We start from the raw sequence: 26410 nt of genomic DNA, 5'->3' as shown, positions 1-26410 counted from the left end.
TCTAAGGGTATCCGAAGAGCTGCCGGCGAAATCGCGACATTGCAGTTTTGCGAATAGCGCAAATTCAATGGAGCGCGACAAACGAAGTTAAGCAGGTGTGGGATGAAAAGCAAAATTCTTTGCAGAGATTAATTCTTAAATTCTGAAGAGTTGCTGCATGTAAATCGCATAGTCAAATGTAAATAGTAACTCATGAACTAGATTTTCTTTGACCCATTCTCACCAGGGATCAGTGACATTAGGTCTTGCCACGCCCGATCGATGACCACCAAAGTTTTAGTGTTTTTGTTCGCTAATATCATTGAGCTCGTTTTAAGGACATATCAATTTTCTTTTCTTTTTTCCACAGACATCCACAAAATTCACTACTTTTTCTCAGTGATATTGTCCCGAGCGAAAAGCGAACTGAAATCCACCAAAAATGCATGGTATAGTAGGGTCAAAACGGCATGAGACACGTACGCAATTGCGTACGCCGCTCCTCTTGGGGCGCTTTGGTGAAGCGTAGCGGCTAGGAGCGTAGTGAAACCTTTGCTGGCACCGTCTATCGCTGCAGTTTGCGACGGTCCCACTTCGGTCCCAACTGCTGCCTCCACCGCGCCGTTTTCGAGAACGTACGCAAATGCACCGCAACTACATTCGTGATTCATGTCGTTTTGACCCAAATATATGCGAGAAAGTATGATATGCGAGGAAGTTCCGCTGGCTGACTTTTATGATTCCGTACACAAAATGGATTACAAAACATAGTAGAGTCAAGACGACATGAAGTGCGGTGCAGTCGCCTAAGCGGTTGCGCTCGAAGTGGGTGGATGGAGAGAGCTATTACGGAATCCAGACAGAAGTAAATGGACTAGTTACCGTAGAGCGTGGAAGAGAATCGAGTTGGCTACGAGTATTTACCGAAAAACTGGACCACAAGGAGCTTCAAGTTTGCAGAAATTCACTGTTTCTATCATCACTTTCGAAAGCAAGTTTCTTTTTAAAATAACTCAGTTCTTTGAAAGGCTAACAGTGGAGTGAAGGGTACATATCCGGCCTAACTTTCTTTTCGCCACACAAAGGAAACTTGGCTGCGGTGTGAAAATGCGTCTCAAGCTGTGAAAAAATCGCTGATTTTTTGCACCTAAAAAAAGCGGTTTTTTCTGAATAACTTGATTAATTGGAAACCTATCAATAGAGTGAAGGGTACATATTCGCACTAGAATTCTTCATTCCATACAAGGGTAACTCGGTTGACCGGCAAATATCCGTAGTTTTTCAGGAGGAGGAGGGGGAGCACGCTATCGTTGGCGTGTTCCACCCCAGTACTCTCTCACCATTGTCTCTGACTGTCTGGCAGGAGAATTTACAACTGAGCGTGCTCCACCCCCCTTCATCTCCGTAAAGAAAAAGAAGTTCCCCAACATGTTATATATTTTCTGATAGAGCGTGACCTGAAGATTCTTTTAGTATACAGCACTTACGTGTTCGTTTCGAATAGATAGAAAAAAGAGGCAAAAAACTCAAAAATTTCGTCATTTCGACCTAGACTTTTAGGTCCATTTTTCTCACCTTAGCCGTCAAAGAAAGGAGACAGTTTTGGGAGAGTTCTGTAGCAAATTTTCTCCTCTATCTCGCTATACTGTCTCTTTTTTGATCCTTCGCCTATCAACAAAGTAATGAGGTAAAAACTGAAAACACCCATTTTTTCATGCCTAATTTTGGACGCTAATTTGGCGGAGATAAAAGCATAATGAAAGTATTGCGTACTGTTAAATTCGCTACGTTCTGAGGTATTCCCAGATACCCTTCACTGCAAAGCGATTCTTCCTCCGGACTGAGATATCACTTGTTAACTTCAGCGCGTTTTTTCTGCAGTGAAAAACACGCTCTAACTGCACATTCTCGCCGTGTTGCTCGGTGTTTCCACATCCAGACACTACCTCCTCATTTCGAACTTTATTGCGTTTGTGTAGTCACAAAGCGAGTAATTTACTAATATTTTATTTTTATGCAGTTTATATTATTTTGTTATATACGGTAATTATGAGTAAATATTCCTTTTTTCCCATTGTTTCGCTGTTCGTTTGCTGCTAACGTTGGAGTGAATACCTGGAATGAAAATATGCGACTTTTGCTGAATCTCTCTAAATGTTCCGTTCTCTACCTCTTTTCTTTTTTTTCTCGTGGTGACTGGGGGTGCTGCGCAAGTGAAGGAGGTCAGTTCGCCAATCGTCAAAAGGTGAAAAGGGTCGCAGCATCGGCTCCGACTCTTGCATGTGTACCAGTAATAATGAAATGCAAAAACTGTCCGCTAGAGAAATTCATACAAAATACACGTTTACCTTTACGTTCCTAAATAACAATAGAGCTATATGGAGATCTCAAAATTTTCTTTAAAGGCATCACCCCACGAATCTGAGGTGGCACGGATTTCAGGTGGAGTATTTGTATACGAGAGATTATTGAGAGAGCGGTGGCCCCGTCCACTTCATTCTAATTGCCGTAAAAAAAACAGCCCGGAAGATACGGCTTCGAGCGTTCCGGCGCGCTATTTCCTACAACGAGTTCGATTGGAGCGCGCCAGCCTAGCGTACGCGCCGCATCTTCCGGTCCGTTTTTTTACGGTAATTAGGAAGAAATGGACGGAATCACCCCCTCTTCATAATCTATTATTCCGTATACGAATACTCCACCTGAAATCCGTACCACCTCAGATTCATGGGGTGATACTTTTAAAGAAACTTCGGAGGTACACAAGCAATTTTTCAAAGGTCCTTTTTCATCCAAAAAAAAGAGATTTCATCGTTTCACCTCGTGACAAACAAAAAACAAGTAAACAGGATCCATCGATAATGTACGAGATTTTGACGATAATAGTCATCGTGATCAGTTCTTCTGATCTCAAGTTCCGCTAAAATGATGTGAATGCCAAAATGATGTGAAAGTGTGTAGCATGGAAAAACTCGACCACACTCTTACGCATGACATCATCTCGACATCGTTTTAAACTTTAAAAAGATGCTAGCGGAGACTAGTTTGCGCCCTATCCCTGATGTAACAACCTTATTTTTTTCAGATCTGTTCAAACGGAGAGGAGATCGTGGTTTCGACAGCGATATTTTGCATAATTAGGCCGATAGCTTCAACTGGGTCAAAGGGACGTAGTGAACTTGACAACGATTCATTTTCATCAATGAAATTAATACACAAACCTGAACTTTCCACACACCGGTCTAGGCATTAACTAATTCAATTACATTTTCCTTAAAAACCAAACGAAACACAAAAATGGTGATGTATAAATGGGACAACTGTTGAGCAATAAGCAAACTCAGAAGCAATGTACTCTCTCTACATCGTCTTCGCGTTCCTTCTCGCCTTAAGTCGAAGGTATGTTTACTCGAAAATATATAGTCGAATTATAATGCCCTGAAGCCATGGTAGAGTTGCGTAGGTGGCTGCGCTTCAAGTGGCACGGTGGAACGTAGTGACTGAGATCGAGTTGGGACCCTCGCCAGCAGAATACAGTAGCGTCCGTTTCTCTGTAGTCCGAGTGATGCTAGCGATGGTCCCAAATCGATTCTAACCGATAGTTCTGCCTTCGAGCGCAACCGCTTACGCGTAGCTTACCTTAACGAGCTACAGATCGTTCGGACTCGGTTATAATTTAGCTACAGCTATAATAATAGTAATTTAATACAGCTACGTAACTGAACGTTTGTATAGGATTTTTGATGATACCGTGTCGCATATGTAAGATCTAAATTTTTGAAAATAAAAAACAGGTCTGATGCTTACATATTTATCTACTTCTAGTAGGTTATGTCAGATTCACTTTTCTCAAATTGTTCAATTTCAGGTCTCTCGCGAGTTTTCCCGTTGGAGCCATAGAAGGTTTGGATCAAATAAGTTTTTTTTTATCAGAAAGAATGCATCATAAAATCCCGATACGTAGCCGCAATCCCAGTCGCTCGCGACCGCCAACTCGATCGTACCGTCTCGAGCGCAGCAGCTTACGCTACTGTTCTGAGCTTCAGGTCGTTTACACCCTGCGTCACTGTGCATCACTTGAGAAATCAGCTCAATGGGAAAGTAGTAGTTAGCTGCAGCAAATTGTTTTCTTCGTTTAAATCAAGTTTGTAGTACGATAGTTTTGGGCGGATGTAGCGCAGTCGGCAAGAGGTTCCGCTGGGACTGCACGATCGATTGATGGTTCGAGACCTCTCTAGTGCCAACCAAGCTTTTCATCCTTCCGGGGTACATAAATTGGTACCAGACTTGTCTGGGAGGATAAAAACACTGATTTGTTACATCGGTCAGCGCCTACAAGGCATTGTATAATCTTTAGTACCGTTGAATCCTCCGGTGATAAACTGGACCGATTTTGTCTGGGAAGTGAAAACACGATTTATCCATGGTAGCTCCGATCGAGGCGCTAATCCAGTGCGGATTCCTTAACGACACCCACTTTATCCAGTTTGTCTTTTACAGTAGCTTTCCTAGTAACTTGAGGTTCAGGACCCGTAGCTTGTGCCCAGTTATTCCCAGTATCTATTACAGCTCCTGCTGTTCACAGTCCGTTGCCGGCTCCTATTGCTTTTTCAAATGGGCCGATCTTTACTTCGTTGACACCTTCCATCGTAAGCTTGATACTTTGATTATAATTTATTTTCACGAGTAAAATCAACCCACTGAACACTACGCATATTACAAAATATTTTGAGAATCAAAAAATCATGAGAAAGAATATTTCTTAATGAATATTTTCATTTTTTTAAAAATATTTGGATATTTTTATATTTCTTTTTCTTACTTCCTTTCATATTTTATTTATTTTCTATATTTATTTTTTAATGTACATTTGTGCATTAAACTAAGAGGGCGTGAAAGACCAAGTAGAATTTGTTAGACGCTTTTTCTGATCACGTTCAGGTATTAGCCATCTTTCAGGATCCTGTCCATCATACTCCCACGATTGAAATCCGCAATGTTATTCGTACCGGTACTAAAGGTATTTGTTTTTTTCAAAAGAACTCCCTTGCTTCTAACAAATCTGAGTTGTAAGAGCGGTGTAAGAGTGACAATTTTTAGAAGCTGGCCATTTCTCTGGAACAATGCATCGCTCGTCAGGAATTCCAGGTCCTATCAAGACGTAAGCGACAGAAAACACATCTTGTTGGGATTCGATCTTATTTCTTATTCTTTTCGACCTTCATCTGGAGTTGTAACTTTAATAAAAAGTACTGACCATTAAAAAAAAACTACGAAAAAATCTCCTGACTCTAGTAAAAAAAAGCAGGTGAAAGCAGAAACAAAACAAAACCAAAAAAGAAAACAAGAAAACAGGATCCTGTATCATTCTGCTCAATATGCGACTGATACGACGAACTTCTTTACTTATGACTGTTTTTGTTTTTCGAAAATCTACGCACATGCTCTTTCCGTACATGCTCCAGAGTTTGCGCTTTGAAACTGTTAATTGTAGTATTTTATATAGTTGTAGTTATATTGTTATGGTATATTTCTAAAATAACATTGTAAGCATCAGAGGGTTATCTGCTACTCAACACCGCAACCTGAAATTGCCCATATTTTCGAAGTTCTGAAAAGATTTTCCTGAAAAGATCGTCTCTAGAAATATCGTAGGGTCAAAACGTCATGAATCACGGTGCAGTTGCATAAGCGGCTGCGCTAAAGCTTGAAGGAAAGAGCGATTGGAATCGAGATGGGACTATCGCGACAACTACAGCGAGGAATAGAGTCAGCAAAAGTTCTCTCTAGATTTTAAGTGGTGCGATCCACGTCGTTTTGACCCTACTATATTGTCGGCTGCATCAACCATATACAGTAACCGCCGAACGTCAGATGTCGGTTCGACGCATTTAATAGTTTTCCTATTTTTTGTCGACACACCTCACTACATGATGACGGACAGGAACGGTAATTCATAGCGGCAGGATAGGATCGAGATTTCTCCGTTACTGCGAATCAAAATGTTGGGAGAGTAAGGTTGAAAAAAATCACTCCAGTCAGTCACGAGATAGAAGCCGTTCGATCCGGTGTAGTGCAATTTTGCTACTGGTGACGTTCACCGTAAAGAATTCTGAGAGCGCCTTCACCAATGCCGCACCGTGCGGGCGACATGTTACGCCTTTTACGCCAACTATAATTGTGCGTGTACGTCTTTCTGTCATTTATTTGATCCCGAAATTTGCTACGTCTTCTTCATGTATATGTTTACTCGAAGAGGAAGTTCTTAGATTTCTCCACTAATTGGTTTCTCTCAACCGCTTATTAGCTTTTCTACCTAAAAATGCAAAATTGCTAAAGTGTGGATTTTTCTGCAGTACAAAAAAGGTTGTTTTTAACGATTGTTTTGGTTTGTGTGTTTTATTTTGAATCAAAACAAGCATTGAAGTAGTTTCATTTATAATATGTACGGGATAGCAGTACGTGATGAGCAACAGCACATCTAAGAATGTACTGGAAACCATAGTACGTCTTCAATTACTGATCTGATCTTACCGTTAGTTTTCTTATCATTTTCCATTACAGATAATCCTACTTGTAATGTGTAACACAGTCAAATCACCTTTTACAGGTGAGTCGTAAACTATCAGAGTCAGAAATAAAAATTTAAAAAAGGTCATCCTCAAGCACATCCTATGGTGACTACACCTCTGTCATCACCGATTACGGTACTTCATTGCCCACAAGAAAAAAAGAACTTCCTTCTCTTATGGAAAAATTTACTTGCCCTATCAGACAGCAGGTTTCTCTCAAAATTCGCTTAATTCTTTGGCACAGTGACATACTCGAATGTCATCTATACAAAAATCTATATATAAAAATCTAACAAAAAATTGTTACGACAAATATAAATTGCGGCATCATTCAGCCTAATTCTGGTTTACGACCAGTGAAAAATTTTGGCCACATATTCTCACAAGTCCTCGAGTCGTTGATATGAGATATCCACGGATATCACTTTTGTTTGGCTGTCCATTCGGCGAAGTTCGTTTCAGTCGAGGTTCGGCTGTGACTCCACGATCGTTGGTTCGAAACCGCACTTGTACCTACCAGACCTTTCATCTCTCTGGGGTCCTCTGGGTAAATTGCTACCAAACTTGTGTGGGAGGACAAAAACATCAGGGGCGTGCTCCCCAAGTCATTGTATAGTCTGCATCCACGTTCATAAACCTCAAATGATTCTGGAATTAAGTCGAAGGCTTGGCCGCCTTCCCATACAAAGGTCAATCACTGGCACAATCACTCTATCCTTCTTTAAAGGCAGCGTATCACGAGATTTATGATGTTGATATCCTTCCACAAATGGATAGGGGCGGGAGGGCAGTTCACGACTACGAGCATGAACAGGCCTAAATCCATCTAATAAGGCAGTAAAGACGTGTGAAATAGGCTTATGTGATCCTGTCTCTCCTACCATACAATTTATTACGGCAGTGGAATGAGGACAATCTGCAAAGCGTCTGCTGATTTAGGCCCGGAGGAGCTAACTTTTGGTCTTAGTGAGTTGTTCTGAGGACGTTGGAAGATAATGCACTTGCCCGCCTTTTATCGCGTAATAGATTGCATCGTTCATGAGATAAATTCGCGCAAGGATCTCAAAGTCGCCAGTTTTTTGCTTTTAGCTGTGGAGTTCGCATGATAGATGCCCAAAACAAACCTATTCTTTTGTTTTGCCCATAAAATTAGTAATATTTCTAAAAGAGAACGTGGAATGGAGTTTATATATTTGTATTATTTTATATATATTTTTATTATTATAAATTATTTTTATTATTATATTATTATTGTATTATAGTATATATATTTGTATTATTATATTTATATATAGTATATAATATTATTATAGACAAACAAGAAACGAACGAGAATTAAAGTAATACGTTAGTAAAAACGTAGATATGAAACTCAGTGAAATACTATTTATGTAAAGACAGCAAGCGCTGTAGAGATGGAGCAGAAACTAATTGGGATTCCTTATTTTCTTAGTTTTTGAACAACAAAAATTCCATTTTTAGGTACTGATTTTGTATTTTAGGAAATGACGAACAGTTGCGGAAGAGTGGAAACCACATAAGCGCTGATGGTCTGAAACCCCAGAAACTGTTGCAGAGCATTTCTACCTTGGAAAATCCTTACTCTTCCAGAAGAATAGATCTAGGTGATGGATTAATATTCTTCGCAAACGAAAGAAATCAGTGGAGAAGTAGACTCACGAGGAGAACCAGACCTACTAGAACATCAAAAAACAGAAGATCAACATCCAGAACTTCTGTTACCGAAAGCAGTAGGCATCGCACAGCTTTTACTGTGCCAACAGCCGTGACTAGTAAGTCAACAGTCAGTTTTGAGTCATCGCCGCCTACTTCCGGAGTTGTTACGATGTCATCTACGACTAAAGCCAAACCTAGTAAGAAGTCTACCGTTTCCCGGCCTTCTCGCAGAACTCCACCATATCGAAATAGAACTCGGACGACGAGAACTAGAAGAACAAGAACCACTACTATTATTTCTACTATTCCTACTACTACTTCTTCTGCTACAACTACTTCCATTTCTATAACTACTCCTACTACCACTACCACTAGTACAACGACTTCTACAACAACAACGACAACACCAGCAACGACAACAACGACAACACCAACGACACCAACGACAACAACGACAACAACGACAACACCAACGACAACACCAACGACAACAACGACAACACCAACGACAACAACAACGACAACACCAACGACAACAACGACGACGACACCAACGACAACAACAACGACAACACCAACTACAACAACGACAACTACTTCCACATCTACGTCTACGTCCACTTCTACGTCTACATCCACATCCACCTCTACTTCTTCATCAACCACAACAGAGAGTACTACTGAAGAGGAAACTACCACTGCTAGTACAACCACTAGCAAAACGACCTCCACCACTACGACTCTCAGTACTACTAGACGCACAACTACTACGCCTACTACTACTACTACAACACCTACTACTAGTACCACAACAACAACAACAACTACTACTACTACTACCACCACGGAAAGACCGACAACCACTACTCTTGTGATACCAACTACTACGCCAAAAACAACTACAATAGTGAACATTACGATCGAAATAAACGAGACAGGAATTATTCAACCAAATGAGTAAGTATTTTTACGAGCAGTAGATGTTTTTCTTTAATTTAATTGGTTTTTTTTTTAAAATTTAATTTATGTTTTTAATAATTTCAAAGGATAGGGTTGCTTCGCCGATAGCCACTCCACTGGCAGTATTGAGAACTGGGGATTATCTTCTGATCTTGCTGTTGCTATAGGCGCTATATCTCCATACATACGGAATTTCTACTCATCACAATAATTGCAAAGGCTGCAGCTAGCTACGGTACAAGGTTGACAACATGTTGAAGTGTCGTACTGCTTTTTCCTTTTCAACAGAACACTGATGGTTTCTTCTCCGCATGATATCATCGATGGCAAAATTTTGAACACGACGGGCCTGCCTCTCTCCATTGTTGTTCCATTTCCATTGTTTCAATCCAATTCCTACGATGAGCATTCAGCTGGTGCCCGAACTCCAGCAGTTGTCCGGTGTTTCATGTCATCAACTAGGCAAGTGTTTCCTAGTGTGTTTTCTTTCCTAGTGTTCAATCAACACGAAATGCGTTAAAAATACGGCCTCAACAAAGATTTGAAAACGGTCTCGATGTCCAGAAAAAATCACTTTTCTAACGGAGACACCTGGTCTATCGTGCAATGCCCCCACCGTATTGGTTGTCGGAAAGAACTCGGAACAAATCGTCCTTTTTCTTTGACAGGCGTTGATCTACCAGATCACTCTTGTTTCGTCGAGTTTAGTATCTCCTGTAGCGAAGCAGCTGGAGTAAAGTGTCGTTGGGGGAGCCACTCAGTGGCGTCCTTATTTCTCGGAGTAAATAATCAAATCAGTCGGGGCCCTAAGGCTTAAGCATTAGTCTTAGTGGATCTATGACATGTAAACTTAAGTTACTAAGAGAAAAAAGTAAGTTAGAGCTTCAGGAAATAAGAGCGCCACTGAGTCCCTCAACGACATCTTCTCCGGCAGCTGAACCAGCGAAAGATCATCCAGTGAGACACGGCGACATCCTCGAATTCTTTGTTGGTTTCGGAAGTGTTGCGCTCGCTTTTTTTCCTCTTTAAGGGGATATATAAGAGTTGTCTTTTGTCGATCAGAGTCTGTTAATTGTGGACTGACGGCGTAATCGCCATTATACATAAATCTTTGGACATATAGAGTAGGGGAGTTTCTAAAAGTTTCACGCGTCCGGTAGACGCCGCTACTCTTCTATTAGGTAGAACAGGTAGGAATTACAGGTTTTTGAAGAAATTCTAGGTGCGAACCTCCTTGCGCAATGACCACTACTTTTCCCCATTTAGGGTTTGAGTGGCCTCATTACTACCTGATTACTGTTTGAATTAAAATTTGAGCATGGAATAACCTCAAAAACTGATTAGTGTAAAAAAAAATGCTTTCCGTCTTATTTCACAATCTTACGGACTCCTCGTCAATGAATTTTATATTCGTCTGTTTTGTTTACTTTATGTTTACTATTATGATTTCATAGCTGAAAAACTACTGATAATCTAGGGCAGTAACAGGAAAGAGAAGAAAACGAAAACGAGATGACTACACCTTGTAAGTCGCATTAGAATTCCATTAGTGAAGTACCTACTATGCTTCATAAGAACTACAGAATTATTCTTCTATGGGTACTTGCTGCTTTGTTGGTCGTAGGAGTCCTCGGTTATGTCTACTACGATCATCGTCGAGCAGAAAAGAATAAGAAAAAAATGAGTAAGTTCTAATGGAGTAGAAATACAGATAAATGCTATCCGGATTATGCTCATGCTCATAGGGATGCAAGAAGAAGCAGAGAGAAAAGAGAGAAGAGCCAAAAAACTCAAAAGAAAGGTAATGTCTATACGGAGTTTTCTTTTATTATTCAGCTCTAGAATTAGGTTGAGATGATATTTCTGTAATTTATCATCATAAAGAGTAGTGCTTTGTAGAGTGGTTGCGATATCTGGAGTCTACGTAACTCAAAGCATCCATAAACTCAAATTTGCAACTTGGCTACGGGTACTCTTTTCTTGTTGCCTTTGGAGTGCATATCGAAATCTTGGAATCACCACCTCAGCTTTTACTGCATGTCCTATGGATACCGGTAGTACAGTTGTAAAATGACAGAAAATAATGTGCTATTAACCAAGTACAACTTTCAATAAACCACGGTATGATAATGACCCAGTGGATTACGTTTTGGATCCATTCCAAGAGCTCGATATGAATCGCAAAAAGGGATGGCTCTCTATTACGCAGGAACTCTCCCTATTTAAAGGCATCACTCCACGAATCTGTGGTGATTTCAGGTGGAGAGTTCCTATACGGAGTCGTAGATTGGGGAGAGGAGGGTGATCCGTCCATTTCTTCCTAATTGACGTAAAAAAAACGGTCCGGAAGATGCAACGCGTGCACAAGGCTGGCGCGCTCCAATCAGGAATCAGGATGCAGGAATGAGCTGCGAAAATGTCAAACTCCCCTAGCAATCAGGATCCGATCAGGAGCACAAAAAACTCAGCTTATTCACCGAATCCTTATTATCAAGAGCACCAACAAAAAAAAGAAGATTCCGTTACTTGCGACGCTTTGAAGAGTTGATTTCTCGGTTAATTTTCCCAGTAATTTCCATTTTGACCACTTTCGTTCCTCAATACGAGGATTAAAAAAGTTTTTTCGTCGAGTAAACTGATGGTTTGGGTGCTCCCAATACGGGAGTCCAGGAACTGTGAGCAAGACCGAGAGCAATTTCTTTGTTTTTCTAGTGATATTTAAAGGCATCACTCCACGAATCTGAGATGGTACGGATTTCAGGTGGAGTATTCGTATACGGGATGGGAGACTATGGAGAGGGGGGTGATTCCGTCCATTTCTTCCTAATTGCCGTAAAAAACGTCCCGGAAGACACGGCCTCAGGCGTTTTGCTGCACTATTTTCTACAGGGAGTTCGACTGGAGCGCACCAGCCTTGTGCGGCGCGGCATCTTCCGGGCCGTTTTTTACGGCAATTAGGAAGAAATGGACAGAATCACTCTCCTTAGTCTTCCATCCCGTATACGAATACCTGAAATCTGCACCACCTCAGATTCGTGGGGTGATGCCTTTAAGACTACGTCTTGAATCCTCTTTATTAGTGGCAAAAATGCAACTTGCTGTTCGCTTGCTGTTCCCGTTCAAATGTTACTTAAATCTGCTTTCAAAAGAGAAGACAATTAAAGGAAGCACTGTGCAAAAGCCAAAATTTTCCCAGTAACCTCACAGAGAGTGGTTTGAAATTGAAACTGACCCATCGTTCTTAATCTGGCAGTCATAAAGGTATTCAATTGAGCGGACTCGGCGCGTACTGCAATAATATCGAGCATTTATTCTTTAAGGATGAGGGTCTCCGAGTTCATGATACTTTTTTTAATGCACAAGCTCTGGTTAAATTTATTGGGAAATCCATAAAAAAATCATTTAGCAGAGAAAAAGACCACGACAAATGCAGGCTGCAAAGTTGAATATGAAGGAATTCAAAAAGAAAGGACCGCTTGTGCTTCAAGCAGATTTGAAAGGAGATGTTGTAAGTGAATGTTTTTTTTGAAGAAAAAAAAAGGCAAAAGCTACTCTTTCTAAGACCTTCTGGATGTACTTGTTGTTCGCTGCGCAAAAAAAAAAACAATCCTCAAGTAGTCTACTTCAAGTCAGCTTATGCCTGGATATGGCTCTTGCGTGGACCGAAAAATACGCTATGGATTCGAATCAAATATTACTCATTACTCATGAATATATTATTTTTACATAGGGCAGAGCCAAAACGTTACAGCTCCAATATTTTTGTATATCTCCAGAAGCATGTGCTGGACCAGGAAAAATCCGTCAGTATAAGGAATCTGAAGTTTGACCCAAGTCAAAACTCAATTGTCTTAATTGGTACTGAAATAGAAAAACTCGAAGGGGTAAGTTTTTCTTCCATTTTCGACAAAATATAATGAAAAATATAAATAATAACAGTAATAACAACACAGTAATATAGTATGAAATAATATGAAGAATTTTTAATGAGTGGAACCATTTTTTCTTAAGTCGACAATTAATTAATTTTCCGAATTAATTAAAAGCAAGCAACTATTTCTAGGACTGTTCTGAGGAACGGGATTTTTGTCGTATTTCAAGTAATTTTCGCTATTTCAGCTATCCCAAAGAACGTTGGAGAAGTCAAAAGAAAGCGCTGTGAGTGATCTACAATCAAGTTTTGAAAAAAATATCTATGAGGAATTTATGCGCGTTTTCTTATCTCATCACTGATCCTCAGTGCAGTTCAGCACAAAACTTCGGAAGGTGATATGAGCGTTGTGTAAAACGCTGCGCACTTTTTTGTGTGTTGTGCTAGTACTCATAGAACAGCGATAGGTTAAAAACACCTTAAAAATTGAAGTGCATTTAAAAAAATCCATATCCAAATTAGCGCATTTAAAAACAAATCCGTAGCAGTTGGACTTGGAGATAAAATGGATGCACGTTTCGCAGCTGTGCTTGAAAACCGTTGATCATCCAGAAGAGATGATCTGCAGATATTCGGCTAAGAGACGCTTTGCACACTCTCAGGCAGATTACATTGAGAAAACTTCAAGGAACACAAAAAGAGGGTTAGATACAAAAATGTATATACAATACAACGTTACAGTAATCTCATCAAAAGCAAATTGGAAATTCGACCGCTGCTAAGTCTGCATAAAGGGATCACCTCACGAATCTGAGGTGGTATGGATTTCAGGTGGAGTATCCGTATACGGGATAGTAGATTATGGAGAGGGGGTGATCCCGTCCATTTCTTCCTAATTACCGTAAAAAACGGCCTGGAAGATACGGCTTCGAGCGTTCCTGAGCGCTATTTTCTACAACGAGTTCGATTGGAGCGCTCTAGCCTTGTGCACGCGCCGCATCTTCCGAGCCGTTTTTTACTGCAGTTAGGAAGAAATGGACGTAATCACTCCCCTCTCCATGATCTACTATACCGTATACGAATACTCCATCTGAAATTCGTACCACCTCAGATTCGTGGGGTGATGCTTTTAAACAGCTCTAAGGTTAAAACTATTATACGACTAAATAAGAGGAAAAATAGAAAAGAATTAATATTTTTGGTTCTTTTTGTAGGAGTTTAATTTAATTTTGGTGATGCGCTATTAATGTTTCTAACTAAACTAGGACCTAATGCCGTTAAATTTTTTTGCTAATCATTCGTGCCTTCAATACAACTTATTTAATCACTCTAGCTCTTCTATAGTAAATAAATAGAAGGTCTCAAAAAATCTGAGGCATTGCGGCAAACTCATCAGAATTGCTCTTCCTCGACTTCCTGAGTGTCTGAGATTAAGAAAAACAAACTGAAACAATGGGGAGGGAGATATGCTGTTGATAAGGACACGACTCTTGCCCACTCTGACTCAAAGGTCAAATTCATTCCAAAAGAATTAAGCTCCGGCTTTACGGATAAGGAAGGTCACGAAGACGTACACCATTTGTCGGACACTTTTTTGAGAAATTCGCTGAAATTCTGCTCTAAAGCGGAATTTTTTAATTTCTCTTCTAGGAAAGCGTATTCAAACCAGGCCATGGAGGAAAAAAATCGGGTTCAAAAGAACGTTTGCCATTACCTAAATCTCCTACATTCAACGATATTGTTGAGATGAAGACTCAATCTTCATACGAGCCAATCGCAGTGAAAGAAACGAAGAAATAATAATCATTTAACTCATTGTTCTTTAAAAAGTAATAATCATTGTCTTTTTAATCCAAAACATCACATATTCAGTGAACGATGATTTTGACTAACAGTAGTACCTTCTGTAATGCAAGTATACGTTTATTAGCGAATCTTTCAGAGACATTAATAGGATTCCGTTAATTGCTATGTTTTAAGATGAACAAACCGTCGAATAAACTATTTTTTTCGAAAGTGTATCCATTACAAAACATATCCATAATTGAGTGAATTCCGCTGGAAATGCAATAATGGAACAAGAAATTGAATGCCTTACACGTTTTCTTCTTTACTCGCTGAAGTATTCCTCAAAAATATTTCCCAATTTCACTTCATACCTCAGGCTCATTGCTTCAACGGTTTGGTAGCGACAATACAGTTGATGGTTTGAAACCTCTCCTGAGCCAACTAATGCTTTTATCCTTCCAGATTCGATGTATTGGTGCCAGGCTTTTCTGGGAGAATAAAAACACTGACATCATTTAGCTTCTGAAAATCATTGTATTCAAAAAGTCTCAAACGAAAGAAAAATGCAACCCATAAATCAAAAAAAAAAATTCTGAATTGAAGTAGAAGTGCATTCCTAACGAATTGATCAATGTTGCGCACTTTTCCATCCATTGCCTTCAACGGGTCAAAACAGTAAAGCAAAATCGGTGTTATCGTGTGAGAAAAATAGGAGTCAAAGTGCTTCTGGAATATCGTTGTGTCATGTGCCTTAAGGCTTTCATTTACTAGCTTTAACTCTTGAAAAAGAGGAAATTAGCAGGCCTTGGAGTCACTGCTGAAGACACCAATAATGTTGAAACAAAAATTAAATGGGCTTAAATAAAGAGCTAGACTGGAAAATCACTTTTCTGAACAGAAATCGCTCGATTTTTATTCTAGACACATTAGACAACGTGAAGGTTATGTTTATTATATGTGCACATTATGAATATTTGAACAGTGCCCAATGCATTAGCATACGGTACTTTATTCCAATTTTAAAACAAATATTGCCACACACACGCGACACTCGTCCGTTGTTTTTATTTTTTCAGCTTATCCATTGATTCATATGTGTTTAGAGCTATAGTACAGTATAATAGTCCCTCTGACAAAATAGTTACAATAAAAATTCCGTCAAATATATATGCTACCCGACTAGTATCTAAGAAAAATGTAATGCTAGTGATTTTTTTGGAGAAGAAATCAGATTCTACGTCTTATTTTTTCGTTTTTTTTTTCTCCAATTAAAAAAATAGGACAATAATTATATCGATTATATCAAAGGTGGTAGTTCAGTACAAAAATAAAAATATCTTGTTATACTTTTTTAAATTTTTTAATATAATATAATATAATAATATAGTATATATAATTTGCTCTGCTGCAAATCCTACCTCACGCCTCAAAGCGGCGCAACGGTGGCCCTGGCCGTCGGGCAGCTATGGTGGCGAGACTTCGTCTCGGCAGGTTCAACCATGCCACAAAGGTGTCCGGCTAGTAGCCCGGTCCTTGGGCCAAGGCTACAGGCTAGCTAAGTGAGGAGGTAGTACGACGATTCCGGTGCCAGGCTGCTAGCTTGCTAGTGCGACAAGCCGACCGAGGACAACACCCCCGTCGCGTCATACTGCTAATGTCTACTATGTGTTCTTCAGAAGCTAGGGCGTACCCCAGAAGCGACGCGCATTGTCCTCGCCCGGGCAATGTGGCAAATATGCGAGGGCTACCGACTAGAGGACGAAGCCGGCCAAAGAAGTTAGTCCGCAATCGCAATCGCCAGCAACATCCAGTGCGCTTAGCAACACTTAACGTTGGGACGCTTACTGGAAGAAGTCGTGAACTGGCAGACAGTCTCAGAAAACGCCGTGTTGACATATGTTGTGTACAGGAGACTCGCTGGAAAGGCTCCAAGGCAAGGGAATTAGGCGATGGCTACAAGCTGATCTACCACGGCACATCAAATCGCAACGGCGTTGGTATTATATTGAACGAGTCGTTTAGAAATAGCGTCACAGCGGTGGATCGACTATCGGATCGCTTGATGGCTGTAAAAGTAGATACAGGAGAAGTGGAATTGCGAGTCGTCTCTGCTTATGCGCCACAGATGGGCTGTAGTGAAGAAGAGAAGGCGTGCTTTTGGGAAGATCTGGAGCAGTACGTCCAATCCCTGGAAAGCGAAGAAGTACTTTTAATCGGAGGAGACTTCAACGGACATGTCGGTTCCCGGAAAGACGGATTCGAGAGTTGTCATGGTGGATACGGCTATGGAGCTCGTAACGACGACGGGTTGCGAATCCTGGAGTATGCTGTTGCAAGTGACTTGATCATTGCTAACACGCAGTATCGGAAAAGAAAGTCGCATTTGATCACGTACACCAGCGGCGGTCGTGAAACACAAATAGATTTCTGGATGTTACGCCGACGAGATCGCCGACTTCTGCAGGATTCAAAAGTCATCCCTACAGATCATGTCGCTGCCCAACACCATCTGCTCGTTATGGACTTGAAAATCTCCCGTCCAAGGAAGAGACATCCAAGGACTGAAACACAGCGCATCAAATGGTGGAATCTGAAGGATCGAAAGGAGGTATTTTTCGCGTCCGTGGCTCCATCTACACTTCCCCACCCTACTCGTAGTGTGGAGGAAATGTGGTTGTCTACTTCCAGCGTTATACGCTTGACCGCGGAAAACACTCTGGGAAAGACGACTCTAGGTAAGCCAAAGGTACAAAAGGCTACGTGGTTTTGGAACGAGGAAGTTCAGGCGGCAATTCGTGAGAAGAAGTCCAAGTATAAGCTCTGGTGGAGGACGCGTCAGCCTGAAGATCGGGGTGCTTATCTAGCGGCGAAGAGGGAGGTTAAGAAGGCAGTCTCCAATGCGAAGTCGGACCGCTACAAGGCTGTGTACGACATGCTTGATACCAGAGAAGGCGAGCGGGCAGTGTATCGTTTAGTCAGAGCACGTCATCGCTCAACGTTGGATATGGAGCACACCAAGATCGTTAAGGGAGCTGATGGAGCCGTTCTGCGCCGCTCTGGTCAGATCCTGGAGAGGTGGCGAGAGTACTACAATCACTTGTGTAACGAAGAGTTCTGTCATCTTCCCATCCCAACCGTTCCCAGCGTCGAGGGTCCTGTTCTACCAATTACTGCCGTCGAAGTCAGTGCTGCCCTCGCAAAAATGAAGTCGAACAAGGCAACCGGTCCTGATGACATACCTGTTGATATCTGGAAGCTGCTAGGAGATCGAGGGTCCATGTGGCTCGCAACTCTATTTAACAAGATCGTTGCAGAAGGACGGACTCCAGACGTTTGGCAAACTTCCGTGACCGTGCCTGTCTGGAAAGGGAAAGGAGACATTGCTGACTGCACCTCGTACAGGCCTATACGACTGCTCTGCCATACGATGAAGATTTTTGAGCGTGTCCTGGAAGCTCGTCTGAGGAAAATTGTTAGCGTTTCACTCAACCAGTGCGGTTTTGTGAAGGACTGCAGCACTATAGATGCTATCCATGCTGTCCGAATCCTCCTGGAGAAACATCGAGAGAAGAACCGCAGTGTGCATCTTGCTTTTCTCGATCTCGAGAAAGCTTTCGACCGTGTCCCACATGAGCTGTTATGGATGTCCATGAGGTCGCATAGAGTACCAGAAGAATATGTGAGATGGACGAAGCTGCTTTATGCGAAGCCTACCAGCGTTGTACGATGTGCTGTTGGAACAAGCAGGCCATTCCCTGTACGAGTAGGGGTTCATCAGGGTTCATCCCTCTCACCTCTGCTGTTCATACTGTGCATGGACACGATAACGAAGGAAATCCAGAAGCAGCATCCGTGGACTCTACTCTTTGCCGACGATGTCATGCTCGCGTCGGAGTCTCGAGATGATCTTCAGAAACAAGTGCAGTCTTGGAAGGATCAGCTGCAGCAATATGGATTGCGCCTCAACACATCAAAAACTGAGTACATGGAGTGCGGACCAAGGATAGAGGATGGTTCAATTCGTGTTGATGGCACCGAATTAAACAAGGTGAACTGCTTCAAGTACCTTGGATCCAAAGTGACTTCCACAGGCGACATTGATCAAGAAGGTCGTGTTAATGCTGCATGGATGAAATGGAAAATGGCAACAGGGGTACTGTGCGACAAGAAAGTCCCTGTTCGACTGAAGTCGAAGATCTACAGGACGGTTGTGCGTCCTGTTGCCCTTTACGGATGCGAGTGCTGGCCGACAACGAAAGCCTTGGAAAGAGTGCTGCACGCTATGGAGATGCGGATGTTGAGGTGGACGATAGGTGTGACGCTAAAAGAGAAAGTATCCAACGACACTGTGCGCTCCATCTTCGGTGTCGTCCCGATAACTGAGAAGATGAAGGAGGCGCGACTGAGATGGTTTGGTCACGTATTGCGGCGGGAGGAAGATTCTGTTGCCAAAACCGCTCTGAAGCTCGACGTTTCAGGAGTGAGGCCGCGCGGGAGGCCAAAGATTCGCTGGTTAGACCGTGTGAAGCTGGATATGATAGATGCACGTTTGTGTACGGCTGATGCAATGGATAGAACCAAATGGAAGACAAGAAGCAGAAAAGCGGACCCTGCAACAACGCGGGACAAACGCTAGGAAGAAGAAGAAGAAGAAGTATATATAATTTGCTAATAATTTGCTTATAATATAATATAATAATATAGTATATAGTAATAATAATATAACTAAGTAAGTATAGTAGTAATAATAATAATACAGTATATAATAATATTTATATAGTGATAACAAAAATAAAAAAGTGAAACAAAATAAAAACAAAAATTTAAAAATATCTCTTACTAGTCCTTCTCCCTCTCTGTTGGTAACTGTTGGAAATTTGCTTAACTCTTGACAAGAGGATTTCGACAATCTAGCTAATTATTGTAGAGCTAATTGATCCTAATCAAGTTCGAGATCGAATTAGAGACCTTCCGTTTGAATTTCATTTTATTAAATTATCGATTGGAGCCGGAGAATGGTTGCAGTCGAAACCGTTACCTATTGCGTGAAATCCGCTTTAGTGAGTTTATCGCAGTAGGCCCCATCAGGTCCTTCATTCCACCAGCAAAGGTTGATCGGAAATCGGAAGTGGACTTGTCCAGATGATAAAAGACATTGACTTATAGCAACGATTATCCTACGACACTTAACCTATAGGGGAAAAATAAGCGCATAAGCGCATAGCATAAACGCTGAAATGTTTGCGTTACTGAAATGGAGTCGATCAGATTGGCCTATCTCCTGAACGGATCGATCATTCCAGCACACTTGATCCCTTATTCCTCGGAAATAGTGCACAGATAACTACTGTGATATTAAAAACCATAAAGAATAAAGTGTCTGGCGTTAATCAATCCGCTTGACTCTGCGCCTATGTGTTCATACTTCAATTTAGAATCGTTTGAGGTTCACGAACGTGTAACTGGCCTATACAATGACTTGCGGTGGCGGCCGATGTGTCAAGTCAATAGTTTTATCCTCCCGGATAGGTCTTGTACCAATTTATCGACCCCGAAGAGATGAAGGGCTTGACGAGCACTAGGGCGGATTCGAACCTCCGATCTATCATGTAGACAGCGGAACCTCTAACCGAAGGCGCTACACCCGCCCCAACGAAACGATGTAATGACTATAACTTATCTCTCGAAACCACATAAATTCTTTTTATTGTAAGAAAAATGATGATAACGGAAAATTTGTTAGTTGACAACCCCGCTACAGTGCTGGATATAACCAACTGGAAATTTTGCAGCCATGCGCCGATTTTTCATTACGTGTCCAGCAGGCGAGCGTTGAAGTTTTGCTGGCTAAAATCCCTCGATACGGTCGTATCCAGTCAGAAGTTTCACATTTAAAACGATTAGAGCCTTATGTAAGATTATTAATTAATTTTATCTACTTCCAGAAAGATTCTAGTTATTTTAACACTAATCAAGTCCTGAGTTTTTTCTGAACGATCGAGTGTCTCTCGACATTAAAAAATTAATGAAAATTGCTGTTATTCCCCTACTACATCTCTACATTTTTTATTAAAACAAATTTCTTGTCTAGAATCATTTGTTTATTTGAAAATTTGCATCCACTACTATGTCCGACTTCTTGCGAATTTTGCTGAAATCTTTATTTGATCCAATTTTATTTATTTATTTGGTCTCTCAGTTCATGGTCGAGAAACAATGAAAAAAATGTATGGATAGATGAAAAGCAAATAACGATAGTCGAACTTTGAGAAGGGAGGGGAAGGAAATGGCGATGGACGATTACTTGTTGATGAAGGGTCCCGCGAAGATGTTTGAAAATGAAACCACTTGATACACCATGGGTGTTTGTTGTTAATACCAGAAGCAGAAAGATCCAACTTATTGAAATAAGACTACAAATATCATTGTACCCAGGATTTCTCTATAAACACTTGGTGAATTCAGCAGAATCCGCATAATTTCGGACAAATTGCTCGTTTAAGGGATAACTTGAAGATGTTACTCCTGCAGAAATTCCTGGTTCGCAGAAGAGCAGAACATCTGAATAGAAGAAATATGTTATCGTTCAAATAAGTAATATTTTTAGAGTTCGTACTCTGGTTTGTCTTCACATCTGGATCCTTGAGGTGCTGAAGGCGGAGGCTGTGGTCTATTTCCAGAAACTAAAGTATTTTTTTTATTATGAGGTGAGAAATTGAAAAAAATTTAAAAAAAAAGAAAAGTGGAGGTGCGATGTAAATCTGATTTATTTGTGGTATTTCCCGGGGTCGATCCTGACTACTTACCGAATCCTGATTTCTTCAAAATTTCGTGGAGAAAAACGTACCGATACGGTATTCGATTTTAACTTGGGTTATGTAGTATCTGTTGTAGATAACAACCGGCACGATATTCGTTTTTGACACCATTGTAACTCCAACATCCTCTTCAGCGCAGAACCTGGATGGTCCCGAGATAAGATATCATCACATTTGTTAGGATAAGGAAGCAGTTTACGTCAATTTACTGCTCCGAATGTGAAAAAATTTGTGAAAAAAGAAAATCTAAACCAAAAAATATAAATATGTCTAAAAAATATGAATATACGGTACCTGTAGCCAGTAAAACGCGGATCTGAGTGAGTCTTGATTTCAACTCCCCAAGCTTGGCATCCGTGTGTTGCGAGACCATTCGGCATTTCAGTGATCTTCACTTCTATCTTTGATCCTTCTGGTGCCTAAAATTCATTTTTTCAAGGATTTCCATCTTTTTTTTAGGAAATAAATTATTGAGGACCTTAATCCAGTAGTTACATATAGTCATGTCTTCTCTGAATCGCTGCCCTGCTCTACGATCCCCGGCTTCGACGACAATAGTTTGAGGAGAGGAGGACGCTTCGACCACTTTTCCACATCCTGACGGCTGAAATTAACGATACTTGACTTAGCCTATGCTGGAAAAGAGGAAGTGAACGAAATGGAACGAAAGAAACTGGAACTTACCCTCTCATTACATAGTCGGCCACCGTAACCACTAGGGCAAACACATTTGGAACAATCTCGAGGATGTGGGAATCCGCCCATTTGACAATTTGCGGATGAACGTGCGGATTCACAAATCTCTAAATCACGATCACTATCGTTTTCCGGCTAATTTGCTTCAGATTCTGACGTACTTGTGCAACCGTAATGTTTGTTAACTATGAGCAGCTCAAGGAAGGATATAAGCGGTGATCCAAGCGATTCCATGTATGCCGGATCATGTGGAATCATCGTAGGTTGTCCGTTTATCGATGGAGGTCTGCAACCAAGTAAGATCTTATTTTACGGGATAACAGCGCAATTTTTTTTCAAATTATTCGAATTTTTCTAACCCGTATGGCGGATAATGCATTACACTTCCGTAATCGTACGGCATTCCGTAATTTTCATTTCTAGCACGAGATTGTTTTGCGAATTCACTCATCCATCCTGGCTGAAATTTTTTTTTGAAAATATTTTGGCGCTTCTTGAATACAACAGAAACCTTAGTCCCTTAGTAACCTGGATATTGTGTGTGTTCAGTGTGACGTAATTGTCGCGATCGTGTCTGGAGTGAGTATGGAGCAGGCCTATAGCGTGACCAATCTCGTGTGCGGCTGTGCCGATCTGGAATGGTGTAATAATAATAATAATAATAATAATAATAATAATAATAATAATAATAATAATAATAATAATAATAATAATAATAATAATAATAATAATAATAATAATAATAATAATAATAATAATAATAATAATAATAATAATAATAATAATAATAATAATAATAATAATAATAATAATAATAATAATAATAATAATAATAATAATAATAATAATAATAATAATAATAATAATAATAATAATAATAATAATAATAATAATAATAATAATAATAATAATAATAATAATAATAATAATAATAATAATAATAATAATAATAATAATAATAATAATAATAATAATAATAATAATAATAATAATAATAATAATAATAATAATAATAATAATAATAATAATAATAATAATAATAATAATAATAATAATAATAATAATAATAATAACAATAATAATAATAATAATAATAATAATAATAATAATAATAATATATACGATGATATAGTAGTTAACATTATACGATGTAATATAATAATACAATATAAAGCAATAGTATTATAGAAAAATAGAAACTATAATATGGCAGAAGAATAGACCCGGAATTGCATAAAAAAATAATAATATATAATATAATGTAATATAGTATAATGGTAAAATAATAAAATATGATATAATGATATAATAATATATTTAATATAATGTAATATAGCAATAAAAAAAATAATAGAGTAAGATAGTACTTGAAGAATAACAGAGACAATAATATAAAATAACGAATAATAAATAAATAAATAATATATAACAAAAGGATAAATCTGGAATTGTGTAATAATAAAGAGTAAAAGTGTAAAGTGTCTGGCGTCAATCAATCCCCTTGGGATACGCCCCCACGTTCACTTCAACTAAAGGTCTGGTACGAATTTATCGGTACCCCCGGTGAAATGAAAGGCTTGGTTGTCCCCAGGGCGGTTTCGAACCTTCGATCGATTGTGCAGAAAGCGGATCCTCTAACCGCTACACTACATCCGCTCTTATGTAATAATAATATAAAATAATAAAAGTTAAGGATAAAGTTTCTGGCGTTAATCGATCCGCTTGGGATGCGTCCCCACGTTCACTTCAATTCAGAATCGTTTGAAGTTTAAGAACGTGTATCTGGCCTATGCAATGACTTGCGGTGGCTAGCCGATGTGTCAAGTCAGTATTTTTATCCTCCCAGACAAGTCTGGTACCCCGTCTGGTAATTTATCGACCCCGGAGGGATGAAAGGCTTGGTGAGCAATAGGGCGGATTCGAAACTCCGATCGATCGTACAGGAAGCGGAACCTCTAACCGCTACACCACACCCGCCCATAATAAAATAATAAATAATACAATAATATTGTAATATATAATGTGGTGTAACATAATAATACAATATAATAGAATGATATGATGATATAATAGAATAATAATTGTGTTTGAGACCTCAGCGCAGAAAAAAAATTATAAATTTTTACAGAAACATCCTACATTGTCACAGTCTTTTCCTAATGACAAATCCTGTTCACCACCATCTCTTCCAATCATAGACCAACATCCAGTTTGTACGGTGACACGAACCCTGTGTTCAGCTGAACAAAACAATAAAAATAGGAAAATATCCGTGTACCATTGGCTCCTCCGTGTCTACCTCGACTGTTCTCACGGAAATCAATACATGTATCCTTTTGCCATGCTTCTGCTGCCTTCTTAAATACACTTCTCACCGAACGAGCTGAAAATTTTTTCCAAAGGGATTTTGAGGACAATTAAATTGTTATGAATGGGGAGTTTTTTTTCATAGAACTACGAACTTGAACTCGAATGGAAGTAGTAATCAATGCCTTCTGACCAAATATTCAATGGATAATACTGATTACGGAACGCTGCCTGGCGTTTCTCGCGTCCTTCGTCGTCATCGTCATCGTCAGCGAATTCATCCGTTACGAATGAGTCGAATTGTTCCCTAAAATTTCCTCCGAGACAATAATTTCTTTAAATTAACTTAACCAAATCTCACACTTACTCTCTTAATGCGATGTCACCCTGATAGAGTAATTGTCCCACACCACTTCTTTCATTAACTCGTTGAATTGAAAAATCAAGCGAATTGTTTGTTTTCAAGGGATTTAATCGCTAAATGAAATTATTTATGTAATTTATGCACAAATTCAGAGACTAAGATCTATGCAAAGAAAAAAATTCTTACGTTACCTTGAGAAGTTCCCCTAGGATCGCTTTTTGCTCAGGACGTAGCGTTAGCTTCTTCTTTATTTTTTCCGTCATTCTATCGATTTTTTCACGTATTCTTAACATAGCGGTGGTGTTAAAGCTCTAAATCATGTAATTATTTGTTAGAATTTATTCAATGAGAAAAATTTCCATGAATCTCCTACATCCTTGATCTTATTCGCAAGTTTCTTCAGATGTTTACCGAATTTGGTGTCGAAGAAACCAGCATTTACGCACAAAGCAAGCAGAAAAAGGAGAACGAGTGTTCTCATCCTGGAATAAATAAAAATAAAATTAGCACACAGTTATGAGGGAATTTTCCACTAAAATAGATAAGAAAAGCTTTTGATTTTCCCGAAAATGGCTCTGATTTTTATATCGACTCAATGATCCGTGGTGTTGACATAGATAGCTTTATTTGTGTAGTTTAGTCCGTGGATATGCACTTTACATCTATTCGCACATTATTTACCGTTGAACCACGTGGTTTCACATTACTCATCTATTATTTTTATTTCTATCGTATTCATCTTTTATTTTTATTTGATTGCTATCGTCTGCTGTGTATTGTCCTGACACAGAGTTCCAGCTGGACAAAATTCCAGAACAGCGGTCCTTCGTGTTGTTCTCGAGGCGATACCGTAAACTAGATACATTTTATTTGATTGTACCGATACTTACGCACTGCCTCTATCATCGGCTACCGCACCTCACGGCTGCTGGGGTCCTCTCTGAGCGTCGTAGTTAAAGGCAACCGCCCACGAATCTGAGGTGGTACGGATTCTAGGTGGAGTATTCGTATACGGGATCGTAGATTATGGAGAACGAGGTGATCCCGTCAATTTCTTCCTAATTGTCGTAAAAAAACGGCCCGAAAGGTACGGCTTCGAGCGCTCCGACGCGCTATTTTCCACAACGAGTTCGATTGGAGCGCGCCAGCCTTGTGCACGCGCCGCATCTTCCGAGCTGTTTTTACGGGAATTAGGAAGAAATGGACGAAATCACCCCCTCTCCGATCCCGTATACTAATACTCCACCAGAAATTCGTACCACCTCAGATTCGTGGGGTGATGCCTCTAAGGTTCTCATAAGAATACAACCTGATCCTAGTGTTGTTGTAGATCTTGAAGAGGAAACACACTCTACAACACTCGATCCTACTGCCGTCACGT

The 26410-nt window shown here is 39.9% G+C and overlaps 5 protein-coding genes across 9 annotated transcripts; 3 read left to right on the top strand and 2 right to left on the bottom strand.

Moving 5' to 3' along the window:
* Positions 1-3325: 3325 nt before the first annotated feature.
* RB195_004311 (uncharacterized protein) lies at positions 3326-5141 on the top strand (the record flags this gene model as incomplete). Its single annotated transcript, XM_064182095.1, has 5 exons — positions 3326-3375; positions 3845-3879; positions 4546-4625; positions 4936-4996; positions 5077-5141. The coding sequence occupies 5 exons, from the start codon at positions 3326-3328 to the stop codon at positions 5139-5141; spliced, it is 291 nt and encodes a 96-aa protein (XP_064033362.1).
* A 1300-nt stretch (positions 5142-6441) lies between these two features.
* On the top strand, positions 6442-14856 carry RB195_004310 (uncharacterized protein; the record flags this gene model as incomplete). 2 transcript variants are annotated; one of them, XM_064182094.1, is made up of 10 exons in its annotated part: positions 6442-6480; positions 6541-6586; positions 8051-9182; positions 10663-10710; positions 10769-10869; positions 10931-10986; positions 12595-12693; positions 12962-13069; positions 13305-13343; positions 14707-14856. In XM_064182094.1, the coding sequence occupies 10 exons, from the start codon at positions 6442-6444 to the stop codon at positions 14854-14856; spliced, it is 1818 nt and encodes a 605-aa protein (XP_064033360.1). The 2 variants fall into 2 exon arrangements, with proteins under 2 accessions (XP_064033360.1, XP_064033361.1); XM_064182093.1 differs by having other exon boundaries at positions 12592-12693.
* A 1651-nt stretch (positions 14857-16507) lies between these two features.
* RB195_004309 (uncharacterized protein) lies at positions 16508-19480 on the top strand (the record flags this gene model as incomplete). Of its 2 annotated transcripts, none has more annotated exons than XM_064182091.1 (1): positions 16508-19480. In XM_064182091.1, the coding sequence occupies one exon, from the start codon at positions 16508-16510 to the stop codon at positions 19478-19480; it is 2973 nt and encodes a 990-aa protein (XP_064033358.1). The 2 variants fall into 2 exon arrangements, with proteins under 2 accessions (XP_064033358.1, XP_064033359.1); XM_064182092.1 differs by having other exon boundaries at positions 16580-19480.
* Positions 19481-21286: 1806 nt separating this feature from the next.
* On the bottom strand, positions 21287-25510 carry RB195_004307 (uncharacterized protein; the record flags this gene model as incomplete). 3 transcript variants are annotated; one of them, XM_013448809.2, is made up of 14 exons in its annotated part: positions 21287-21405; positions 21692-21804; positions 21957-22081; positions 22141-22266; positions 22347-22465; positions 22520-22644; positions 22718-22818; positions 22887-22991; positions 24498-24598; positions 24658-24741; positions 24821-24972; positions 25033-25142; positions 25221-25340; positions 25403-25510. In XM_013448809.2, the coding sequence occupies 14 exons, from the start codon at positions 25508-25510 to the stop codon at positions 21287-21289; spliced, it is 1608 nt and encodes a 535-aa protein (XP_013304263.2). The 3 variants fall into 3 exon arrangements, with proteins under 3 accessions (XP_013304263.2, XP_064033357.1, XP_064033355.1); XM_064182089.1 differs by lacking the exons at positions 21287-21405; positions 22887-22991; positions 24498-24598; ... (3 more) ...; positions 25221-25340; positions 25403-25510 and adding an exon at positions 21448-21527 and having other exon boundaries at positions 22718-22809; XM_064182088.1 differs by lacking the exons at positions 21287-21405; positions 21692-21804; positions 21957-22081; ... (3 more) ...; positions 22718-22818; positions 22887-22991 and having other exon boundaries at positions 24471-24598.
* On the bottom strand, positions 22955-23500 carry RB195_004308 (uncharacterized protein; the record flags this gene model as incomplete). The annotated part of the gene is made up of 1 exon (XM_064182090.1): positions 22955-23500. One exon carries the CDS (start codon positions 23498-23500, stop codon positions 22955-22957), a length of 546 nt encoding a protein of 181 aa, XP_064033356.1.
* Positions 25511-26410: the final 900 nt, after the last annotated feature.

Source organism: Necator americanus, chromosome I (genome assembly GCF_031761385.1).
Source record: "Necator americanus strain Aroian chromosome I, whole genome shotgun sequence".
In the NCBI taxonomy this organism is placed as follows: Eukaryota; Metazoa; Nematoda; class Chromadorea; order Rhabditida; family Ancylostomatidae; genus Necator; species Necator americanus.
Note: the sequence above shows the minus strand (reverse complement) of the source record. Positions and strands in the feature narration are given on the sequence as shown.